A 25,905-nucleotide genomic window follows, 5' to 3' on the forward strand; every position below is an offset into this window, starting at 1 on the left:
TGCAAATGGCTTCATGAGCATCAAAATGTATAATGGAGTCTAAATTTCTAGGAGATATGGGCCTGACCTCACAAAAAATCCAAAGATGTTAAGGATGTTGTCTTTTGTGGCTAGACCATAATACAGTAGCATCATCTAGGTCATCTGATCTGTGATCTCAGAAAACAGCCCCTTTTTGTCCCCTAAAAAATCAGGTCAAAAGTCCGGCTGCGGCTCTTAAAAGGATGACTGCCTGCTGTTACAAGGTAAAATTCTGCTATTTTCCACCTCTTTCCATGAAGCAACCTAGGGCAAGGAGAACTGAGAAAATTCCATTTGGTCTCCTAGTTATACTCTTTGCTAGTTCCTAGCGAGCTCTGAAGGGAATCCTGATCAAGATTCTACTGCCATCTTCTCTCCACCCTACACTAAGATTACAGCGACTCCAGGGAGAGAGTGGAAACTGACACACTGGCCAAATAGCCACTTTTTTTTCCTATTAAAGGGCTGGTCTCAGATGATTCTTGATAAGATGATGATATAACTGACATCTGGTTTGTTGTTAGTGTTTGCATAACAAATGTTATTCTGCTTTTAAATTTACCCAAGTGAAAAACTTCCCCTGTTTAATGTTCCATGCATGGATAATTTAGATTGAATTTCTCTTATCTATTAATCCCTGAATGCTGATTAGTTCATTCTTTTTTTTAACAATATGAATTCCTCATACATTTTTCTGCCTTTTGGGCCATTGTAGGGCCTCTTTTCACAATACTTAATCATTCTAAGTGTCCTGAATTGATAGTTCTTTTCTTAAAAAATTTAAACATAGTAAGAAAGTTAGTAGCCAATATGCAAGGAGTAAGAAATTTGACAATTATTTTCTTATGACAACATATTATTCACTAGAGTATTTTGTTCAGATGAAATTTCCTACCAAGTTAAGGTTGATATTACCGTAAATAAGTTTAAAATAATAAAGTAAGTTTACCTTTGGTGGAAAATGGACTACTTTACTATCTATTTGACTAACATTTCATACCTCCTGTAATAATTTTACTTTTCTCCCCTATTTTTACCAATACTTCCATTGTTTTTTCAAGTAGATATTAACTATAACTTCTATCTCCAGAACTATCAGATTTGGGGTAACAAATCTAATTCTAGAATTATTTTCAGAATTCTACCTTTAAAATTTAGAAATAAAATCATTCAGTAAATACTCTTCACCATGATATTTAAGAAGAACCCAAAGATATTTTTCCCTTTGAATTATAAACTGTTTGCCAGTTAGCAGTTTTTCCTTATTGCTATCCTTATTACCTAAAGGTAACATTTTGTGCAGTTACTGTATTCCTGTCCAAACCACCATATTATGATCTATCAAATGATTATTCTGTTCTAGTTTCATAATAATTCTAAGACATCAAGCTTTCGCATGTTTCACATCATTCATCTGAGTAAACTCTTACTGAGTACCAAGTACATAATAGATACCAATTAGCTAATCCATGTGGCAAATTATGCTGATACAAAGTTGTCAAATCTGATCAAAATTTTATAAAAATCAGAAATACTGTGTCTCTTTCTGTAGATCACGTAAACATGGCTCAAACTATACATTCAAGTCAAATATATATAGACTTAGTTAAAAATGAATATTGATGTTTCTTCAGACTAGTAATAGTATGCAGTTTGATGCCAAAGTTTCTGTAATTTTTATTTTTAATAATTTATATGTAATTTAATTACCCTGAACTATACACACACACACACACACACACACATACAATACACAGAGCAATTTCAATTAAACTCATCCTCAGAATTTTCTTCCACTGAAATTTGTTGAAGATTTTCATGAATCTACATCATGATTTTCCTTAAGGCAGAAAACCAACAAGTAAAAGTAATTCTTTTTTGATTTCCCTTCTCAGAATGTCTTTTATTTTAAATGTGATGGTAAAATTATACTAAAAATGCATTTATCAGGACTTGAAAGACAGTGAGAGTGATGCAAGCTCAGAGGAAGAACGGAGAGTCACTACCCGTGTTATTCGCCGGCGTTTGATTATAAAGGTATCCCATAGCCAGATCATTGTGTGGCACTGCTGTATTATTAGGAAGTCCTATCTTGTGGTTTTGAAAATTCAGCATGCTTGGTAACTAAATGGCTCTGTATATGTTTCCTTGCACATCTGAAAGCTTATAAAAACAGCCACCAAAAGGAAAAAGTCATGTTGCATGGTAGTGAGTATTCTGTTTAGGCCTGTGTTTGACAAGTGACAGTTGTAATTTTATCTGAGAATTCTTGGCATTTGTATTCTGTGTTCCCTGAAGACACGTACTACATGTGCGAATGAAGATTCTAGTGAGAGAACAGTTCGTATCAAATGAAATGTTCAATTGAAACCTCAGAAGCTATAATGAGGTATAAGGTAAAATGAAGAAGAAAGAACATGAAAGAATTAAAAGGCTCAATTCTCAGTCTCAAATTCCTACTGCCTTAGATGAAAACCAGTTCTTCATTTCATACCAATCAATGAGTGAGAATTTGGAGTTACAGCCTGGCACAGTTATAAGTGCCATAATGCAAATCAAGCAAAACCTTCTGAAATAAGTTAGATTTTAACTAACATACAAAAACAAACAAACAAACAAAACCAGGCTGTATTTTTAAGTATAGGAAGTAATTTTTACTATAAGTGAAAAATATAATTCCATCCTGTTACAGCACAGTTGAACACTGTGAATAAATCTTGATTTCCCTGACAAAGGCCTTTTGAAGCCCTGACCTTATGCGTAGTAAGGTCCAGCAGAATGCCTCTCGCAGTCTGCTGCTTGTCTTCATCACTCTGTCTTTAGTGAGATCTTTCTTGATGTTAGAATAATTGAGCACAGAAACTAAGAAACCATTTTCAATACACAGGCCTTTGAATGTGGTCCAAATAACTTCAGGCTTCTTGGTTGACATCTCTGCAGAGAAAGAAAGGAAGGAAATACTGATTGAAAATCACAAAATGGATGATGAAAATCTGTCATCCATTTCTAAAGTGTCAGGAGACCCCAAAGAGAGCAGAGAAGTTAGCTTAGGTATCCAAAGTTTCTTAATCCTGCAGCTTGTACTTTTCATGTAAATCAGATGAGAAGAAAATCTGACAAATCTGCTCTAGTAGTTTTTCTAAGATTCTGGAAACATAAAGAATAGAAGTCCTTGTCTAAATTTTAAATGATCTCCAAATCAACCTTGAGTTCAATAGGCAGCTATCAAAAAATGCATGGATTAATTCTTTGAAAATTCCATACAGGCAAACACAATTACCTATTAGTATCTAGCACATTTGCAACTATTCAGGCAACTCCCACACATTCCCTGGGATTAAGGGGAAGAAATACTTGACTTAGTTTTTCTTAAGGCATTAAAGCCATTCTCTTTCCTCTTTCCAGAATATATGTCTTCAAGAATTGATATTTTAAGGTGAAACATCTAGAAAAAGCACAGACATACAACAGTTATGCTTAACCTATGACATATTCATGTTGCATCCACCTCATTTCTTTACAATAGCTGCTCATTATTGAAGTTGATGCTCCTCTAGATATAGGACAGAAGAAAATAAACATAATCCTGCAAAAAATATGGGAGGAAGAGGGTAAAGAAGTTTTACTAGGTAGAATACAAAAACAATAAAAACATCAACCCTTGCCCCCATGCAGGTCACTGAGGGTCATTTCTTTTGGTCGCCTAAAATTCTACACATGCATTAGCAAGTTAGCTTTTAAGTAGTAGTGTAAACGCATACATTTGAGCTTAATATATGATTAATCGTATATACTGTGTTAACATTTTTATTAAGAGCTTAAGTTTAAAAGACCAAAATACATTATGATGTTATAGGCTTCATAAAACAGAGGAGTCTGCATTCTCTCCAAGTCCCCATCTTCTTGAAGTTAATGTAATTTTGGGGAAGTTGAGTGGAATCATCAGAGAATGGGTTTTATAACTGAGAAGAACATTGTATAAAGATCAAACAAGCTTTGAGAAATGTCTTTTACATGTAACAGAGCAATCAAAAGCTAAATAATAACTAGAGTTAATTAGAAGCTATAACAAAAAATCTTTATGAATTAAATATATAAGAATCTTTCTGGTTAATATTTTTCTATTCAAATTTTTGGGGCAGCTGTTGCCTTTCTCTTTACTCCATATGTTCGTGTCTTTCTAATGTAAAGAAGAACTGAGACTGCAGTAGTGTATGATAAATATGACATGGAAACCATCTATGTCAAAAACATCTAAAGAGAATGTTAGGATGTAAAAGGATCATCGATATTAAAATCACTAGCCTTCCTAGATGACAAAATTGAGTATTGGAGATGAGTCAGTTTACCCAAAATCACACAAGGCAATAGCATTTCTGGGATCAGAATCTAATCCATATCCCCCTAGTGAAGTTATCTTCTACCTGCTTTTTCCACAATAGTATATTCTTTCTCATTCCTAGAAGGAATAACTGTCCTTGACTAAATTAGGCACTTGGCCATTTAGACCCTTGCAGCAGCAGAGAAGAGAGCAGCACTGCCTGTCTTTCCAGGAAAACTGTTTGGCCGGAATGCCAGTAGTTTGACCTACTTCATGGAGGCAGTCCAGCATATGCACACTGTTTGTCATAGTAACCCTCTTAGCACTCAGAATCTCTGAGCTGAAAACTATTTTGGGGTTGTCCCATCCCTCCCAGGGAACTCAGTGAAAGCAGGTAGGAGTACTCTGGATTCCATTACCACAAATCAGTCTTCTTAGCCACTCAGTTTGCATCAGAAACGGGATGAAAGTACAATTTTATGCTTTTTCTCGTTAATTTCATGTATAGATAAATTCATTTTACTTTTATTTTTTACAAGTAATATTTTGAATCCTTGAGGAATGAATGAAATTAACAAACTCTCCCATTTGTTTTGGAAATTTTTAGACTTCTATAAGCATATTCGTTTAACTTGATAATATCACAGAGGTTGCAAATGCTTGGAAGCAGTTTAACCAGAACTGCAAGTTTGTTTACATTATTTGCTTAGCAAATTCAGTGATTACAAAGGTAAACTTTAAACCATCTCACAGCCAAACTGTTGTGAACTTTGGTAAGATTGAAGTAACTGAATATTTACTCTATAGCTAAACTGTATTTCTTTTCTACAGTTGAACTTTTCGATTGCTTGATTTGGGGAAAACATACATGTAAACTCTTATTTCAAAAGTATGTGAGTTCAGTCTACCGTTTCCCAGAGGTAACCACTGTTCACATGCTTCAGATGACTTATATACATACATAAATAGTATATAAAATATACATGCACGCACACATCCCAAGCAAGTGGGTTTCCCAGAATATAAAAATGGGGGTTTACTATACACACAGTCTAGTATTATTCCACTCTAGGAGAGAGGAATAAAAATCATAAAAGGCAGTGCTGCCAGCAGAGATCCAAAGGGAAGTGCAGTTAGTCTTCACTGGTGACCAGATATGCTTTAATTTTCCTCTGAAATAGGAAAGAAAAGGGCGAGGGGCTGTTGTCAAAAATAATGTCACTAAGACCAGCAGAGTATTTTTACTTAAAATATGAACTATTTTCAAGAGCTTTAGAAACTATGCTCTCTCACTAAAGAGAGACCCCAAAGGATTCTCCTTGGTCCCACTCATTCTCTAATACATTCGATAGAATTAAAAATGGATGAATTTTTTTTAACTTTTTTTGTGATTCCTTACTGTCTTTCCAGTCTATCTTATCCATTCCATTATATGTTTCTTCATAATCAGATAACTTATTTTGATCTTATTAAAGCACTAATTGACTATACTTAATGGCCATTTAAGAGATGTATCTCCACCTGTGTATGAATTTTCAATAGAAAACAAATCAAAATGCCTACATACCAGAATAGACCTCAACAATTTGTATAGCTTGTAATTTTTAATAGAGCTCTGCTTTTTTCCAAGGCTACTGGTATAAATCAGTATATGTATTCATTATGCTTCTAAATATACCTATCTCACATTCCTTTCAGAAACTGTCCCATTAATTGACATCTTTCTCAAAAAAGTGAATTCAAAACATACCCAATAGAATTCTAATTTACTGGCATTTTCCTGGGATCCTCCAGTTATCTTAACACTCAAAAAGCTGAACATTTTTCAAGGGTTACGTCAAAAGTATTTTATTTATTCATTTTTAAACTATAGCAAAACCTTCATGACCTTTTATTGGCTTTTCTGCTGTCTTTATTCCTTTACTTTAAAGATACAAGGAAATTATATTTTTTCCAAAAAATCTGAAACCAACTACAGGAGATATAAATAAGATTCCCATAAAAATTCAAAAAAAAAAACTGCAGAGTTGAGTGTGCTTAGGCATGAGGCCTCTACATTTTTCTGCTTTCCTTCCCTCTCTTAACTGGGCCAATTGAAACTAATCATAAGCAAGATTCAAGTTGAGCTCAACATAAGTAGCAAGTAACATCTTATTTTATTTTCATCCCATATCTATACCACAGTGAGGTAAAATAAATATGTCCCACCCATTGTCATGACCTTTAAACCTACAATCCATAAAAATACAGAGTCATTTTGTAAAATGAAAGAATGAAAACAGAATTTTTTAGCAAAACAAGATAGTGTTTTAGTTGTTACTGTCATTTTAAACCATAACAGTCTTTCAGTTGGTTGTGACTTAAAGCAATCACAGATTTTTCTCACCATTGGCTGGCACTGATAAAATTATCAGAGCTACTCACCTTTTCCATGACAATAATACTGAAAATTAGAATCCTGGCTCTCAGAAATGAGTTGTCTTCTTTGTGATCTGCCATTTTCCCTAAAAACAAAAAATAAAACACAGATGTGCAATAACTACAGTACTCTATACTGTAGCATTATTCAGGTCATCTATTCAACAAGAAGTCTAACAGGTCAGTAGGTCTCTAGAACAGGTCTGCACTTGGATGTTTGTCCTTTTTACCCTTAACTATAAGTGGTGCTAATCTAAAGCTGAATACCAGTGAGGAAGAAAATGTGTTGCAAATACAGTCCTATTTTTACTGAGTGGCTTTTCTCATTACACAATCATAGAACTAATAGATTTCAAGGAGCCATGTAAACCTACCAAGCTGCCTATGAGCAGGAAAATATGAACCAACCTTGGAGAGTTAAGAATTTATTCCATTTCTTAAACTCACCAGAGGAAGATCTTTGACAGTTTCCTCTTCTCAGTCAGGTAACAGTCACTAAACTGAAAAGGATATCATCATCTTACATTCCTTTAGTACTGGTGTTTTTGTTTTGTTTTTGGCAATGGAGATTGGATGGCCAGTCATCACGTAAGATTCCTTCACTTGAAGATAGTATTCTGAAACTGTACTTCATCAGACTTACTCTCACTAAAGACCTATGAAAGGCTCAGCCTTTAAAAAAAAAAAAAGTAAGATTTTCTCTGCAGCCTGAACTTTTATCATCACAGTCCTTCAAAAAAATGTAAATATTACCCTTAATAAATACATTTTTAAGTGAAGCTAACAAAGCATGATAAATATAACATCCCAACTAAGATACTATCTTAATTCAAATTAGACAAAATAGAATCCAAAAATGACTTAAGATAGGACTAACAAAGAAACCCTATACTCAAAATGAGATGATCTATTTAAAGCTCTAATTCTTGGCTAAAATTTTTTTCAACATGTGAAATTTTTGACTTGTAGATAAATATGTAACTGCTTTCTCTAATTATATATTTTCAAGTTCTTCCATCTTGGAGTTTGTTGCTAACCATCATTCTTGTACATACTTGAGGTTTAATGCTTTGACTGTTAGTGACTGCTATCAGAGGAGTCAGCCTCTTCCCCTTGCAATGGAATTGCCAGTTGAATTTATACCTTCTTTTTTCTAAAATTCCACAGAGCATGTGTGTGGTGTATGGAGTGGTGTGGTGATCTGTTTAGTATGTTGCTAATCTGTATGCCACATCCTTTAGGGAGAGGAAGCAAAAAATATTCCTGGAGAATCTGTGACAGAAGAACAGTTTACTGATGAAGAAGGCAATCTCATCACAAGAAAAGTAATCATCACTGATATTTCATGCTTCTTTTGGAATTTAGATTTTCTACTATTTGCTTGCTGTAGTGTCACCTCTTGAAACAGAAAATGGAAAATCTCTACTTTTCACTATTGCTTCCTACAGATCACTCGGAAAGTAATAAGACGAATTGTTACCCCACCAGAGAGAAAACATGACGACATGGTAATGGAGAGGGACTGCCAAGAGAAAGTAGAAGATTAAAGCTTTGTGAATTCTGTAGAATATGCTGCTAAAAGGCTGGCTTCTGCAGTGTGTCAGCTTTAAGTGTTTGCTGCTTTTGATATGCATTTGATCAGGGCCAAAGACAGACTTTTCTTCCTAACATTTCTTAACATTATATATTACTACTTTCTTCAGAGTTTTCCACAGAGATTACAATGCGCTGGTTCGAGCACATGAGAGAAACCCTCTATCATCACTAAACACTTATATTTATAACAGTGTCTTAGTGCCCACCCAGTGCTTTAACTGCAGCCAAGTGCCTCCCTGGGATGTTGATGCACAGCACTCGATGGAGAGCACTCGTTTCTAGCAGATGCACAGGGTTTAAGTGTTAGAATGGCAAAAAGCTCAGTTCAAGATCCTTATATCAAGTCTATACATTTCCCTTTCCAATATATTCTACAGGGAAATCCAATTCACCCATCTTGACTCGAGGAGGGGTCTCCTCTTTGGGTTTATGAAAGCCCATTTCCAATGTCCAATTAAAGAACCAAACTTATCACTAAGTAGTGTACTTTAACAAATGAATCTCCATCTCCTAGAGAAAACATCTCTGGTTATCTTTTCATTTCTTTCCTTTTCTCAGATCTTTATTCTTTTCATTTTAAAAATGGAAACTTCATAGTTTCATAGTGTTTACATAAGTGAAATGATAATTTCTCAGGAGGACTAAATTAGAAAACTGGAGAGGCTTCTGTGTTTTTCATCATAAATAGGAAAAACTTGAGTGTTTGTACAACTTTGCCCTCAGAGAGGTGTGTTCCTGGTGCTCAGTGAAAAGAGGTCTTATTTTATGGAAAATGGGTGTCTGCTTGGTCTGGAGTAAGAGGGGTTTGGTAATTCCAGAATTCTTTTTAAAAGTCTTGTCAGATCAACAGTTCCACACTGCATTACTGCGAGTGCAGCTATGTTGTCTTCATTCTGATGGGGCTCTCTGTAGCTTGCCTTGATGCTAGGCTGTGTGGTTAAGCCAAATAGATGGTATGTATTTTTGGATATAAAGTTCATGATCAGTGCTTTACTAAGAAACTTCAGTCTCATTATAGATCACTTAAAATTCTACTGGCTTAAAAAGGCATAAATTACTAATATGTTTTATTATCAATATTGAAGTGTCTTGACAGTTTTAGTGATAATTTCTTCTAGTTTGCTATATGACTGGACAGGCTGCTCATTTTTTTTATTTATCGCTAATCACTAACATACTGCATTACTGCGAGTGCAGCTATGTTGTCTTCATTCTGATGGGGCTCTCTGTAGCCTGCCTTGATGCTAGGCTGTATGGTTAAGCCAAATAGATGGTGTGTATTTTTGGATATAAAGTGACAAAGTGCTTTAAACTGTGTTTCCCTTATCTTAATCCAGCCTCAAGGGACCAGAATGAGACCTGCTTTTAAACTAAAACCTTTTCACTGTAAAATCTTAATATTTGCATTCCTTTTAAAGCAGGGAGAAGGTTACAAGGTGAAGACAAAGAAAGAAATCCGGCATGCGGAAAAGAAGACTCACTCATAACAGTTAATGGTTAGGCAAGGTAAGTGTGCTCCCATCAGTAACAGGACTTAACTTCCCATGAAACTTCTAATTTCACTAAATAAGTGATTTAGATCTTCCTCCTGTTTTACACTGCATTCCAGCTCTTAATATCCAAATTTTTTGTAGTTTTATATTTATGTATGCATATGTACACTAAAATTGACCCTGTTCACAGTCCACAAACTTTCTCCTCACAAATTAGTCAGTAATTTAAATGTAAATGATGTCTGCAAAAACAAATGTAAACAGTACTTTTTGAGTGTAAGAAATGCAGTAGCATCATACAATCTAAACTATTTGGCAACAAATAATTCTTACAAATGTACTCTGACATTTGTATTGATCCAGCCTTTCATCATTTTAGGAGAACAGCATCTGAGAATATAGTTTCAATTGAAATATAGTGGTTGCTAAGTTTAAATAATTGAAACCCTATACACTACTTTATATAATATATAAACTAAAACAAATTAAATAGGAGGTTAACATACTATTTTTTACTTAAATGTGTAATGAGCTTTGTTTAAATATGCCTGAGCTTTTCCTCACAAATATTTTCCTTTAACATTTTCTAAATCTTTGTCCTATTTCTTTCTACATATTTACAATTAGGCCATTTGAGGTGAAAAAGCAGATAGCACTTTGAAAATTCTCTGTGAGTCTGTAAGGTAAAGCCGGGTGATTTCTTTGGAGCTGTTCACCAACAGTTCTCTCACCCCATAGGTCAAAATAATAAGGAGCTAACAGATTACAGTTTTCACTTTCATACACCTGCTGTTCCGCAATTACCAGAATCCTCATGTTTGTAGTGCTGAGGTAAGGAACTGAAAAATCTAGTCTCTTGCTCCTAATTTATTATGTGAGGTAACTAAGGCTCAGATAAATTCGTAACCACTCCCTCCCAAAAAACCTTATCATTTGTTTATTCACCCAAAGATTTATTTTACCTCCTCTCTGTGAGGCTTTCTGCATAGGCACTGAGAAATCATTGGTAAACAACCCTGGCAGGGTACCTTACATGCTGGAGATTTAATGGTAACCAATCATAACTAAACACATCAGTATTTAATGCATTGACAAAACTACCAAGAACTACAGAGTACACAGGGAACAATAATATTGACTCTACATACTCTTCCAAGTGTTTCACAGGTGCTCTTCATTTAATTCTCACAACCAGCCCTTTTGGTTAGGTCTTTCATCATCCCCATTTAACAGGTGAGGACACAGACCCCACAGGTTGTCTTCTTTCCTACAGATCTCTAAGCTGTTCTGTATCTTCTAATCTAAGATCATCTACATATTCAGCAGCAGCCCTCTAGCATATTTGTTCAATTTTACCTCAAAATATTTTAATCCAGTGGATTAAAATCCAATTTAATATCAGTGGATGAAAGAAACTTTCCTTTATTGTTTATTAGGTAATAATCTTTTGTAAATATATGACCATTCACATTTAGAGCCCCTTTACTTCTTAGCTACTATATACAAAGTTTGTAACACACATTGTGTAGGTAGTGAGGGGAGTATAATGATTTAAGATATTATCCTAAGGGTCTGTCACTCTTTTGAGGGTACTGCTTCCCACTATAACTTAACAGTCCAAGAGGCAAACATGATCATAAGTAACACACATCAAAATATGTAACTATAATAAGATATATTTACAAAATGCTTAGGGAATCCACTGGAAGATGTAATTAACTCTAACAGAGGAGATCTTGCAAAGCCTCTTGAAGTGCATATTTGAACTGGGTTTTGAGGAAAAAGTAGAATTTGAGACAGCAGTATGAAGGAGCATATGTTCTGTGCTCAGAAGTTTGGTTCCTGCTAACACTGGGGTACTCCTGGAAGTCTTGTGGTAGGAGAGTAATATGATCAGATGTGATTTAGGTAGCCGTAGTGGTGGGAGTTAGTTGAGAACAGTTTAAACGAAAGACCTCAGTTATGAGATACAGATGAGGGTCTGAACTGGGGCAGAGAACGAAAAGGAGAGGGCAGATTTGAGGAATATTTTAGCAGTATAAAAAAACAGGCTAATTCTATACAGGCATACCTCATTTTACTGTGCTTCTCAAATACTGCGTTTTTTATAAATTGAAAGTTTGCAGCAACCCTGCATCAAGCAGTTTCAACAACTCCATTTTCCAATAGCATTTACTCATTATCTGTGTCACATTTTGGTAATTCTCTCAATATTTCAAACTTTTTCATTATTATTATATTAATTATGGTGATCTGTGATCACTGATCTTTGATGTTATTATTATAACTGTTTAGGGGTGCCACAAACTGCCCATACAAGATAGCAGACTTAACTGATACATGCTGTGTGTTCTGACAGTTCACCTATTCCCCTCCCTCTCCTTGGAACCCTCCCTATTTCCTGAGACACAATATTGAAATTATGCTAGTTAATAAACCTACAATAGCCTCTAAGTGTTCAAGTGAAAAGAAGAGCCACACATCTCTCACCTTAATCAAAAGCTCAAAATCGTTCAGCTTAATGAGGAAGGCATGTCAAAAGCCAAGTTAGGCCAAAAAATAGCCAAATTGAGAATGAAAAGGGAAAGTTATTGAAGGAATTTAAAAGTGCTACTCCAATGAGCACACGAATGATAAGAAAGCAACAGAGCCTTATTGCTGAATGAAGAAAAAGTTTTAGTGGTCTGGATAAAAGATCAAATCAGCCACACCATTCCCTTAAGCCAAAGCCTACTCCAGAGCAAAGCCCTAACTTTTTTCAATTCTGTGAAGGCTTAGAGAGGTGAGGAAGCTGCAGAAGCGAAGTTTAAAATTAGCAAAGGTTCGTGTTTGAGATTTTAGGAAAGAAGCCATCTCCGTAACATAAAAGTGCAGGTGAAGCAGCCAGTGGTGGCATAGAAGCTGCAGCAAGTTATCCAGAAGATCTAGCTCAGATCATTAATGAAGGTGGCTGCAGTTAGCAACAGTTTCAGTGTAGATGAAACAGCCTTATATTGTTAGAAGATGCCATCTAGGACTGTCGTTCCAGAGAGGAAAAGTCACTGCCTAGCTTCAGAGAGGCTGACTGTCATGAGAGACTGATGCAGCCAGTGCTCACTGACCACGCCAGAAACCCTAGGGCACTTCAGAATCAAGCTAAATCTTCTCTGCCTGTGCTCTTTAAGTAGAACAACAAATCCTGGATGACAGCATGTCTATTTACAACTGGTTTACTCAATATTTTAAACTTACTGTTGAGACCTACTGCTCAGAAAGAAAAAGATTCCTTTCAAAATATTCCTGCTTATTGACAATGTACTTGATCAAGTAAGAGCTCTGATGGAGATGTATAATTATTGTTATTTTTGTGCCTGCTAACACAATATGCATTGTGTAGCTTGTGGATCGAGTCATTTTGACATTCAAGTCTTACACATTTTGTAAGGCTATAGCTACCATATATAGTGATTCTTCTGACACATCTGGACAAAGTAAGAAGAAAACTTTCTGGAATGGATTCACCATTCCAGATGCCATTAAGAACATTTGTGGGGGTATCACACTCCCTCACTTCAAGCAATACTACAAAGCTACAGTAATCAAAAGAGTATGTTACTAGCACAAGAACACACCCACAGATCAATGGAACAATATACAGATAAACCCATGCATACATGGTCAATTAATATACAACAAAGGCAAGAATATACAGTGAGGAAAAGACAGTCTCTTCAATAAATGGTGTTGGGAAAACTGGACAGCTGCATGCAAGAGAATGAAACTGGATTACTATCTAACACCATACACAAAAGTAAACTAAAAATGGGTTGAAGACCTAATATACATAATACATGAAGCCATAAAAAACTCTTAGAAGAAAACAGGCAAAAATCTCTTAAACATAAGCATGAGTAATTTCTTGCTGGACATGTCTCCCCAGGCAAGGGAAACAAAATCAAAAATGAACAAGTGTGACTACCTCAAACTAAAAAGCTTCTGTACAGCAAAGGAAACCATCAACAAAACAAAAACACAAATCAGAATGGTCGCTATCCAAGAGACAAGAAAGAACAAGCATTGGCAGGGATGTGGAGAAAAGGGAACTCTCCTACACTGTTGGTGGGAATGTAAATTGGTGCAGCCACTATGGAAAGCAGAATGGAGGGTCCTCAAAAAAATAAAAACAAATACCATGACCTAATAATTGCACTTCTTGGAATTTACCTGAAGAAAACAAAATCCCTGATTCAGAAAGATATATGCACCCCTACGTTTATTGCCACATTATTTACAATAGACAAGACATGGAAGCAACCAGCATGCTCATCAATAGGTGAATGCGTAAAGAAGATGTGATACATATATACAATGGAACGTTATTCAGCCATGAAAAAGAAATCCTGCCATTTGCACAACATGGATGAACTTGGTATTACATGAAGTAAAATAATCCAAGCAGAGAAAGACAACATATGATTTCACTTACATGTGGAATCTAAAAACAAAATAAAATAGCAATAGACTTATAGACACTGAGAAGTGACTTGGTGGTTACTATAGGGGAGGGCTTGGGGTAGGTGGGAGAAATAGGTGAAGGGGATAAAAAGGCACAAAATCTCAATCATAATATAAATTAGTCATGGGGATGAAAGTACAACATAGAGAACATAGTAATTCTGTAATATCTATGTTAACAGTAACTAATTGGGTGAGCATTTAATGATGTATATAACTGTTGAATCACTTGTACATTAGAAACCAATGTAATATTGTATATCAACTAGACATCAATAAAAAATAAATTTTAAAAATTGTGATTAATGGGAAGAGGAGTTCAGAAGTTGATTCCAAGCCTAATGGATGACTTTGAGGAGTTCAAGACTTCAGTGGAGGAAGTAACTGCAGAAGTGGTAGAAATAGCAAGACAACTAGAATTAGAAGTGGAACCTGAATGTGACTGAATTGCTGCAATCTTATGATAAAACTTGAACAGATGAGGAGTTGCTTCTTACGGATGAGCAAAGAAAAGTGGTACCTTGAGATGGAATATACTACTGGTGAGGATGCTATGAATATTGTTTAAATGACAACAGAGGACTTAGAATACTACATTAACTTCATTGGAAAAGCAGCAGCAGGGTTTGAGAGGACTGGCTTCCATTTTGAAAGAAGTTCTGTGGGTAAAATGCTGCCAAACAGCATCGCATGCTACAGAAGAATCATTGGTGAAAGGTAGAGTCGATGGGGCAAACTTTATTTTTGTCTTATTTTAAGAAATTGCCGCAGCTCACTAACCTTCAGCAACCACCACCCTAATCAGTGAGCAGTCATCAACATCATGAAAATTCATTGAATAGCTGTTTCTCTATGTTTTTAAGGGTTTCTTAAATTTAAAAATTATAGTTAAATGACTAAAACAAATTATCCATTTTCTAAGTTGGTTTCTACTGCATTTGGGTTTGAAAGGCATGCAGAACCCAAAGATAGATTCCTACATACAGATGCTTCCATCTCAGATCCATTAACTAAACCTAGAAAGGGAAGAGGACTCAAATTCTATTTCTGAAATGTCATCATGACTGCTCCTGCCCTCACACCTTTCCATCAGATGGCGCTCTCATCACAGTTTATACAGAGTGTCAACTTTTATAAGGCATACATACGGTCTCAGCCAAGGCTCTCATGCTTTTTGTAGAACACTGTACTTTAAGTCTTCTGTCCAATGAATGACCTTCCTACACCACATGTGGTTGGGGCCAATGCATTCTGATTACATGACCGAGAATGAGAGTTATCCTAAGGGGAAGTAACTCTCAACTTTTTAAAAAAACTATCACCCAAATCATACCTGACTGTAAGTGGGCATAATTAATAGCATTTTTTAAATTATAGAAGCATATCAACTCTTTCTAGAAAGGTAACATTCACTTGCATTGAGATGATAAAACCTTGCTTTTTACTGCAAGATTAACCCAGGAAGTTGGATTGGTTTTTGGAAGATATGACACAAAACAAAAAGTTCAACTGGGTTATGGTAATGATTGCACATCTAAATAAATTTACTAAAAAAAATTATCAAACTATATTTACAAGAGATTGTATAGTATCAAGCTATGTCTGTTATTACTTATATATATCAATTAAGCTGTACAAAGTTAAGGAGATAGGTTCAATTAGAGAAAACTGCAGAGGTGTCTCCCTAAGAAACAGGGAGAGCACTGGACTAACATTATCAGAGGACCATCTAAGAACCCTAGTGCCTGGAAGATTAGGAGTAAGTGATAGTAACAGAGGTGAGAAAATCCTTATCTTACCCCGATTTGCCTACCTTCTGGAACATGGCCTGCCCAAATGAGTCACTTTCCTTCTTTGGAACCACTGCATGGTCATGGGAGGGAGGGAGATGTTGAAATCACCCCAGAAGAAATTGATACTTTCATGTTCTTGGCTCCAAGCTTTAGTGACGTGGAGCATGAAGGTCAGTAGCACTTTTAATACAGAAAAGGAAGCCAGAACTATAGTGAGGTAGACAGAGGAAGTGCTGTCCTAACATGTTTATATAAGCCAGGGTATCCTGGGTGATCTATCTAAAGAGAAGGAAACTTATCTGGGGCAAGTAAAGAACCTTAAGGTCACTGGGAACATGCTTGGATTAGATGCAGAATTCTAAAGATTCTCCTAGACACACAAAAAGTGTCTTTTGTTTATAGGTGAGTGAACAGGGTTGTTCCTAAAATTGTTCATGCCTTACTTGGGTTTTCTGTAGGGGCTATGTTTTGTTCTTAGGCAGGCAATCAAGTTTGTCACCTCTTCACATAGAATACAGAGGAAGGCCTATATGGGGAAAACTATGTTTTATGGAGGAGTTCATACCAAGAAGAATACTGATCAAAAGTATAAAGATGTTGTCTTTCTCTGCCTGGCTTATTTCACTGACCAGTACCAAATGATTTCCCTCATTTGTGGAGTATAACTCCAAGAAGGGACTAGTGGTTACCAAAGGGGTGGGTTGGGGGTAGAGAGAGGGAGAAGGGGACTGAGGGGTATTATGATTGGCATACATGGTGTTGGGGGGGGGGATCATGGGGAACAGTGTAGCACAGAGAAGGCAAATAGGGACTCTGTGGCATCTTACTACACTGATGGGCAGTGACTGCAATGCAGTGTGGGGGAGACTCGATAATATGGGTGAATGTAGTAACCACATTGTTTTTTCCTGTGAAACCTTCATAAGAGTGTATATCAATAATACCTTCATTTAAAAAAAAAGCTTTAAAAAAGTATAAAGAAGTTGATTGCTTTTGACATATTAAGAGTGGTTATAAAACACTGATACTTTATGCAGATATTATCCAGTAAGGCAAGATGACCTTAGTGGAGCTTCCATAAAAGAGTTCAAATTAACTTATCCTGTTATGACTGATGTGGGGCAGAGGAAAGGAGGTATCCTTTGCAATGGTAGAACATAGTCTTTAATTTCAATTTGCATATGGAAAAGCAACTTCATAGCAATGAAGTAATAACACTGTTCTCCCTTTTTAAAAAATTAGTTGCATTCTGGGAGGGTGTGAGAACTTTCTATAAAACATGCATAGCAGACATAAGTGAGATGCTCTATCCTGACCCCATATCCCTGGCCCTTTGTGCCCGTGAAAACGCCAGACCCTTGATGTTTTGGTGTTGAATGAAATCTCAGAGAGCACCTGTCAGCCGCCTCATTTTACAGGTAAGACTAAGTCCAAAGGGCTGTAAAGAGCTCTCCTGAGTACCTGAGTATCAGAGACAGAACTAGAAGAGGGTCTTTAGGACTCAACCTCTAAAACCACAAATAAGTAAATATCGTTCTGTGGAGATCAAAGGGTCCCATGGAAAGGTCACTGCCATCAAAAAGCTTTCAAATACCTCCAGGGTTTGTCCTTGAAGAAATCTAGCAGATAACCTCTGTCAAAAGCTCGTGTTAAACAACCCCCTTACTAAGTAGAGGGTACCCGCTTTCTGAGTTTTTTCTGTTGAAAGGCAAAGAAGGCTTAGTAAAGTTCTCTTGAAAAAAAGAAAGAAAAAGACAGAAAGCTAAACTCACTACCTGCTGTCTCTCTTTCCACAGGATGGTGTTTTTACTGCCAGTATTGAGAAATTCATGGATGATATGTCAGCAGGAAGTAAAAATCACAGCGATGGGGGTGTGTGTTTGCTGCTTCCACACTTTAGTGGCATGATTTTTTGTATGCAAAAAGAAAAAGAAAAGCACCCACATTTTAATTTAGCATGAGCCAATTTACAGAGCATGGAAATTCACTTTCATTCCCAGGACTGGCGTGTATGCAATTAGCAATGCAGTGTATATCCAAGAAGCCATGCTGTTAACAGTTTATCATAAGTAATTTGGTGTCACTTAAAAAAGGAAGAAATTCCTGCCGCCATAAGTGACAGAAGGAAATGGGACGATCCAATCACAGAGAAACACTAAAATACTAAATCCACAACAGCTCGCCTTATTTTTCTTGGACCCAAACTGTCAGGGTATAAACACTATTTGTTTCTTTTTTAAAACATCTATAGTTTTGCTGTAAATAATAACACTGTATAAATTCTAACAGAAAAATAGAATAAATGTTGATAAGGCACTGCCTCTTAGAACACAAACAGAATATTACAGATGCATTTAACATAATAGGAGTCTCAAGTGACTTCAGCCTAGAAGAGGAAGAAGGGGTTCTGGGTGGGGGTATCTTCACTGATTCTTGTATATTAGCAATTATAATGTTTGTATATGCAAAACTGCTAGCTTGATTTAAAAGAAAAATCTTTAAAATCTGCAAATTTAAAAAATTCCAAAAATGAGGAATTCTGTAGTTCTGTGAAAAAAATTTTTCTTCAGAATACTAATATTTTGATGCATGTGTATCACCTTATTTTGATTAAATCTTTTCCAATTTTGCAAACACTACAGTATACTGCAACACAAAAGATTTTATCTGTAAACACAAAGCCCTTCATCTAATATTTGTTGCTATTGCCAATTTTTCAATGAAATGACCTAAAAAATGAAAGAAAAAAAAAAACCTATATGGTAGTTGCTTTAGTGGGGGGGGGGTTGCTGTTAGTACTTAAAAGGGGGTAATGCTTGCCGCTTTAGAGGTGGATGGTGCTTATAAGAGGCCCCTGTCCGGGGTGTTTAAAATGGACTGAACAGAAATCCTTAGCTGGTAGAATGGCAGCACGCTGTAAAAATTATTACTGTATTGTGTACTGGCTATAAGATGTAGACACCTTTCTGTAAGCCAATCATTTGTAATCATTCTAGCAGTGTCATATTAGGTTAATAAGGCTGCTGTGTTTTAAAGGGCATTTTTTTATTTGGATTTTGGTGAGATTCTTTTACTTGTTCATTATATTCATATAAAATCAGCATTCATTGACACATAACTCTAATGACATATGTATGAAAAACCATACACTGGATGACCTAGTCAATTATTTAAGCATAAAATAAATTGTGTTAAACTCTTCACCTATCTGTGCTTTACAGTGTCCTTGTGTTCTCTGGCAAAAAGGTAAATGTCTAACTCCTTGTTATTTGGCCACATGAGCTCTCACTGTGATTCTGCCTCTGTGGTCACTAAACAGGTGACAGTCCTTAACATTCAGTTCTGCCTCATGAACTCCCAATTTATATAAATTCTGTGTATTTTGTGGAGGAGCCAAGAATTAGGAATTAACTGAGAAGTGATCCTTGCCCACATCAGGTTTAGGCTGACCCCCAGAAGTGGGGACTTGGCACAGACACATGTCCAGGGATTGTCAACAGGCACCTCCAGGAGCCATCCAGCCTGCAGATCCTTTTAGTCCATAAAGCAATTGTTTGTTTTATGGTAGACATTGGAGTTTGCAATCAGATACTACATGATAACACGGGCAAAGACCGTGGCTGTTTTCATTTTCATTCAAGTCCAGAGCCCAGCACAAAGTAGTGGTGATAGTAGCAACCGTTATGACCAGTGCTGACACTATAGTGCTTATTCTACACTAGACTCTGTTTTAAGTACATTACATTTATTAACTCAGTCCTCATAACCACGTTATGAGGTAGGTATTATCTTTGGTAGTAGTCCCTTTAGTAAGCGGGTGCTTAGAGCCATTTGGCTATGTCACATATTGCCTGTTTGTTAAAGATTGCCTAATGGGATGACTTACTCCCAATAAGGATTCAATATCAATGCTGAACACATGTATAATGAATCTACTTTGCATAAACAATGGAGCTAGACTGCATTTGTATGGTATCCCAAGTAAATGGAACATGCCCTATCCCTGCACCAAAGTCATATGATGAGCTAAGACCCCTTAAAAAAAACTTACCTCCAAAGCCTCTTTGGAAAACAAGGATCAGAACCCAGGCATCCTAACTTCCCATCTAAGAGTTACTAATTTCTGACTCATAGTCTCGACAAAAGATGTTTATACTGAACTAGTAATTCAATGAATTATCCTTATCTGGGTATTAAATGGTTATGTTTTTACAACTGAAATTTTGACTTTAGGGATATATCATGATGGGCTAAGCTTCAGGTCAAGGAAAAATTCATAAAATTACTTAAAGAGAAGTATCCAAATAGGATAATCAGTATTTTATTTGCATATATGTATATATGTATATGTTTATATATGTATGCATGATTGAATGAGGGTGTACATTATATAATCCTAATACAGTTTTGGCCTTGCTGGCTTATAAAAATGTATTTAAGCTTTTCCTTGATTAACATTGTAAAAGATTTAAAAAAAAAGGAACTGTGATTGATAGATTCCTGATATTTGCTCTGTTTTTCAATTTTATATTCCTACAAAATTCCTGAGTTTGTGGAATTAAAATGTATTATCACTATTGCCAAGTTATGGCGATATACTGTGCAGGGTTATTTCACCATTTTTAAGAAGGATCTATTTCACTGAACACATAAGCAGCCAGCCTTCTTTCCTCTACTAATAAATTCTGCCTTGGCATAATGATGTTCCACTATGTTCATTGTGGTATCATCCTGGGGTTCCATCAAGACTAAGGTTTTCCTCCAGAGTAAATAAACAAACAAACAAAAAAGCTGTTTGCTTGCCTTTATTATTATGAGCATCAGGTCACATTTGGCTGTAGGAATATGTGAGAAGCCCAGAAATATAAATCATAAGAAGGATAACTCATCCCTTAAGTCTAAAGAAGCCAGTTATCCAAAAGCTAACTTCCTGTCTGGGTGAGTTAGTATTCTTGATTTGTTAAAGAGGTCCTGGCATATTAAGAGGTGTATAGTTTCCTAGTCATAAGGCACTGCTTCTCTTCCATGAGTTGATGACAAATAGTCCAGAAGTAACATTGAGTAACATTTCTAACATTGAGATTTGAGCCAAATTTTACAAGAGATCTTTAATAATAGAGATAAAAGACAATGGTATAATTTATTTACATGGTTACCTGGCTAACCATGTGCCAATACAAAATAAATAAATAGCAGTGTGGACTCTGGTGAGTCCTATCCTTGGTAATAGGCCCAAAAGCCTTCACTTATGTAATAGAATTAAATACAGACAGTTCAAAATAGTGCAAAATGAAATTTTATTATGTCTGCTGCATTCAAACTGATAGCAACAAATAATATGTACAACAAGGTGAACCTAGAGTGAAGAAATTCTATTCCTTACCCCATGGTGCTTCTTGAGTTGAGTAAACACCCCAAGTGTTGACATTTCCAAGAGGACATCCTGGGATTCCTCACCAATTCCAAAGGAGTTCTTAGGCAAAGTAGAGATGAACATAGAGGATTCTAAAAACAGTGAGAAGAACCACTAGGCCACAGGAGGTACCCCAGAAGCAAGAACCATTAGGACTTTTTCTCCAGGTCTACCTTAGAACTTCCAGTTGATACCCCAGAAATATAGGTTATCTCCCTGCCTAATTTCCCCCAACAACCTTAATTGCCACTTCTCTTCTGACATCTAACTCAAGCAAGGGAATAATTCTGAGAGCTGGGAAAGATGATTTGCCAGCTTTCAGAAGCATTCCAACATGTGAGGCACAGCACCAGATCCTCATACTACTGTGGGCAGCACCTTTGTTTTGTTCTCTGCTATACACACAATACCTAGAATAATGCCTGACACCTCATATATATATGTAAGCACCCAGTATTTCCTGCATACATGAATCAATCAATCAACAAACAACAGAGGGCAAGGAACAATAAATGGGAACTGTTCCTCTCTGCACCATCTTGTACACCATTTTCTTTCCAGGCTAAACCAAATTAGAAATACAACTTGAAAAAGCTATATTTGAAAAAAGTGGCTAAGTATAAAAGAAAGTATTAAAGTATAAAAAAATATATAAAAAGTGGCTAAGTTTAAAAGAAAAAGTACTGACGGTTCTTGCTTCTGGGGTACCTCTTGTGGCCTAGTGGTTCTTCTCACTGTTTTTAGAATCCTCTATGTTCATCTCTGCCTAAGAACTCCTTTGGAATTGGTGAGGAATCCCAGGATGTCCTCTTGGAAATGTCAACACTTGGGGTGTTTACTCAACTCAAGAAGCACCACATATAACATGCAAATACAGCAAATATAAAGGAAATCACAGCTTTTGATTCTAATGACTTCAATCACCAAGAGCTAACTTGTGCCACCATACTTAACTGGCTCTTTCCAGTTGCATAATCCCCTTGTTAGCCACAAAGTCTTAAATAACTGTGTTTGAATATACCAAAACCTCATGAGCAAAGAGCACCTCAGTAGCCCTGCTGACATCTTCCCCATGGCCATCAGCTATTATCCTCATCCTCATCACCGACAGGCCACTGAGAAACCAGGCAAGAGTGTAGAGAATCCATCATAAACCCTCATCTCTATGAAACAAGTCACCTTAGTCTCCTCTCTTTCAAACATGATATCCAAATTATTTCAGAAGTTTTGACTACCTCAAGATTCACCCTTGGTGTTGCTGTTTGCTAGATTCATAAAGGACCAGAAGATCCAGAAATTATACCCTCAAAGCCCTTGGACCAAATTCAGCCTGCAGAAATACTTTGTTTGAACCATATACAGTTTGAAGAAAGATAGCCAACACATTTTTTTTAGTCAGAAGATCTTAGAAGAAAAATGGATTGTGAATTCTCTTTAAATCTGAAGACATTACAATACTGTTTCTGAAACTCCTTATGACAACCAACTGGAGCAAAACAACATATACATGACACCTGTGGACAAGTGTGTGCTTTATCATTCACCACAGTCCCTCCTTTCCCTCTGGCCTGTAGAACCCAATCTACTTTATTTATTTCTATTCCCAGTCTCTGATCCGACTAGGAAGAAGGAGAAGGCAAACTAATATGATCCTGCTTAAATTCTCACTTCTTTTTGGTAAGAAAACAGTTATGGCAAAAAGGGGGGAGAAAGCAGTGTGAGAACTGAGGCAGAAACCTCCTCTCAAAAACATATATAACATGCAAATACAGCAAATATAAATAATCCTGAAAGAGCAATCCAAAGACTGCAAAACAGATTGCCTACATCTGGGGAAAAGAGAAGACTTCACAGAAAAGGGTAAAGTAGCAACGCAATGATCCAGTGAGACCCAAGCCCTCCCCCCATGCCAGCTCACAGGAGGAAGGAAGAGAAATGGAGCAGGGAGGGAGTAGAAGCCCATGACTGCTAAATACCCACCTCTGGAGATCTCTGTGAGCACAAACCCACATTACATGGTGCTCTGGAGATTAGTGGGGTTGGAAACAAAGTCAGGCAGAATACTTGGAGAGACTGAGATTCCAGCCACTTGAGAATGGGTATCCACAACTGGCCCCCCAGGACAAAAAAAGGGTGGGCACTTTGAAAGACTTCCCAACAGCACAAAGGGTGCTAAAGGGGCAAAGATGACACAGTTTGGTGCTTAGGAGAAAGGACAGGTGGGCAGAATTGTCCCAGCACACTCATCCTAAAAGGTTGGAAACTTTTAGGAGCTTCAGGCGCTCCATCCCCATGGCTAGCAATAGAGCCCAGTGGGCGCTCTGCAATACACAGCCTGCTGCTCCTTGTTCCTGGAAAGCACCAGTCCACATACCTGCTGCACCCACATCACACCAGGTCAGCTGGAGGGTGGCCCTGCCTAAGGCAGCTACAGAGGCATAATGGAGAGGCTCCTCCCTGTATGCACAGCACACTGGACCTGGCAGTGGAGGCAGGCACTGCAGCCAGAAAACAGGAAAGAGCTCGTTCCTCCTGGAAGGCACTGGTGTCGCTCGACTGGGTGACCCCCGCCATTGTTCCAGGTGCTCCATAGTTCCAGAGAGTAGAGCTTCTGGGTACTAGAGGGTTTTGCCTACACAAATTTATTATTCCGCAGGAATCACTAAAATGAAACAGCAAAAAAATGTTGTACACACAGAATTCAAAGGCCAGAAGGAGGGCAAAGTGAAACCTATCTTCTAGATAAAGATTTAAAAATAAAAATCATAACCATGATCACAGAGGCACAGAAAAATATTCAAGATCTCAGGGAGGACTTCAAGAAAGAGATAGAAAATTTGAAAATACAGTATCTGAAATGAAACATACAATGGAGGGATTTAAAAGTAGATTAGATGAAGTAGACGAGATGGTAAATGAAATCAAAATTAGAAAATAGGAATACAAAGAAGCTGAGGCACAGAGAGAAAAAAGGATCTCTAAGAATGAAAGAATAATAAAACAACTGTGTGACAAAATCCAAATGGAACAATATTTGCATTATAGGAGAACCAGAAGAAGAAGAGAGAAAAATGGATAGAAAGTCTCCTTGAGGAAATAATTGCTGAAAACATCCCCAATCTGGGGAAGGAGATAGTCTCTCAGGACATGAAATTAGAGATCTTCCAAAACAAGGGACCCTAGGAAGACAACACCAATACATATAATAATTAAAATGGCAAAGATCAAGGACAAAGAGAGAGTATTAAAAGCAGCCAGAGAGAGGAAAAAAGATCACATATAAGGGAAAGCCCATCAGGCTATCATCAGACTTCTCAGCAGAAACCTTACAGGCCAGAAGGGACTGGCATGATATATTTAATGAAATGAAACAGAAGGGCTGCCAACCAAGAATACTCTTCCCAGCAAGATTATAAATTAAATTTGAAGCATGGATTAAACAATTTTCAGATAAGCAAAAGTTGAGGGAATTAACCTCCTATAAACCATCTCTACAATGTATTTTAAAGGGACTGCTGTAGATGAAAGTGCTCCTAAGGCTAAATAGCTGTCACCAGAAAAAATAAGACCACAGTAAAGGAAGTAAACCAATTATTAACAATCAAATCCAAAATTAAATTGACTACCAACAAAGTCAGTCAAGGGATACACAGCGAGTAGAGAACATGACACCTAATATATATATAAAGAGTAGAGGAGGAAGAAGGAGAAAAAAAAAACAATCTTTAGACTGTGCTTGAAAGAGCATAATAAAGGAGTTAAATTAGACTCTTAGATAGTAAGGAATCTGTCCTTGAACCTTTGGTAATCACAAATCTAAAGCACGCAATGGCAGTAAGTACATATCTACCAATATTCACCCTAAATGTAAATGGACTGGATGCAACAATCAAAAGACACAGAATTACAGCATGAGCAACAAGCAAGACCCATCTATATGCTGCCTACAGGAGATTCACTTCAAATCCAAAGACATACACAGACTAAAAGTGAAGGGATGGAAAGAGATATTTCACAAAAATAATAGGGAGAAAAAGCAGGAGTAGCAGTACTTATATCAGAAAAAAATAGATTTCAAAACAGAGAATGTAACAAGAGACAAGGACATTATATAATGATAAAGAACTCAGTCCAACTAGATGATATAACCATTATAAATATCTATGCATCCAAAATAGGAGCACCTAAATATGAAACAAATACTAACAGAATTAAAAGGGGAAATAGAACTCAGTGCATTCATTTAAGGATACTTCAACACACCACTCATTCCAAAGGACAGATCAACCAGTCAGAAAATAAGTAAGCAGATAGAGGCACTGAACAATGCATTAGAACAGATAGACTTAACAGACA

The 25,905-nt window shown here is 36.6% G+C and overlaps 1 protein-coding gene and 1 long non-coding RNA gene across 12 annotated transcripts in view; one reads left to right on the forward strand and one right to left on the reverse strand.

Moving 5' to 3' along the window:
- Positions 1 to 19,339, forward strand: part of ANK3 (ankyrin 3) — a 661,312-nt gene extending 641,973 nt beyond the window's left edge. For 5 of the 9 annotated variants that reach the window (XM_073241006.1, XM_073241010.1, XM_073241007.1 and 2 more), the window contains 6 exons: positions 195 to 245; positions 1,972 to 2,058; positions 8,002 to 8,085; positions 8,209 to 8,268; positions 9,775 to 9,862; positions 17,933 to 19,339. In XM_073241006.1, coding sequence (XP_073097107.1) covers positions 195 to 245; positions 1,972 to 2,058; positions 8,002 to 8,085; positions 8,209 to 8,268; positions 9,775 to 9,843 — 351 coding nt within the window. In that variant the 3' untranslated portion in view covers positions 9,844 to 9,862; positions 17,933 to 19,339. The remainder of the gene's footprint in view (positions 1 to 194; positions 246 to 1,971; positions 2,059 to 8,001; positions 8,086 to 8,208; positions 8,269 to 9,774; positions 9,863 to 17,932) is intronic. The other 4 variants (XM_073241011.1, XM_073241012.1, XM_073241013.1 and 1 more) reach the window with 1 other exon arrangement.
- Positions 2,821 to 25,905, reverse strand: part of LOC118969190 (uncharacterized) — a 115,114-nt gene continuing 92,029 nt past the window's right edge. For 2 of the 3 annotated variants that reach the window (XR_005057117.2, XR_012133236.1), the window contains 2 exons: positions 6,767 to 6,846; positions 2,821 to 2,955 (listed from right to left, as the gene is read on the reverse strand). This is a non-coding gene — a long non-coding RNA (uncharacterized lncRNA). Of the gene's footprint in view, positions 2,956 to 6,766; positions 6,847 to 7,207; positions 7,433 to 25,905 lie in introns of all 3 variants that reach the window. The other variant, XR_005057116.2, reaches the window with a different exon arrangement.

Source organism: Manis javanica, chromosome 7 (genome assembly GCF_040802235.1).
Source record: "Manis javanica isolate MJ-LG chromosome 7, MJ_LKY, whole genome shotgun sequence".
Classification (NCBI taxonomy): Eukaryota; Metazoa; Chordata; class Mammalia; order Pholidota; family Manidae; genus Manis; species Manis javanica.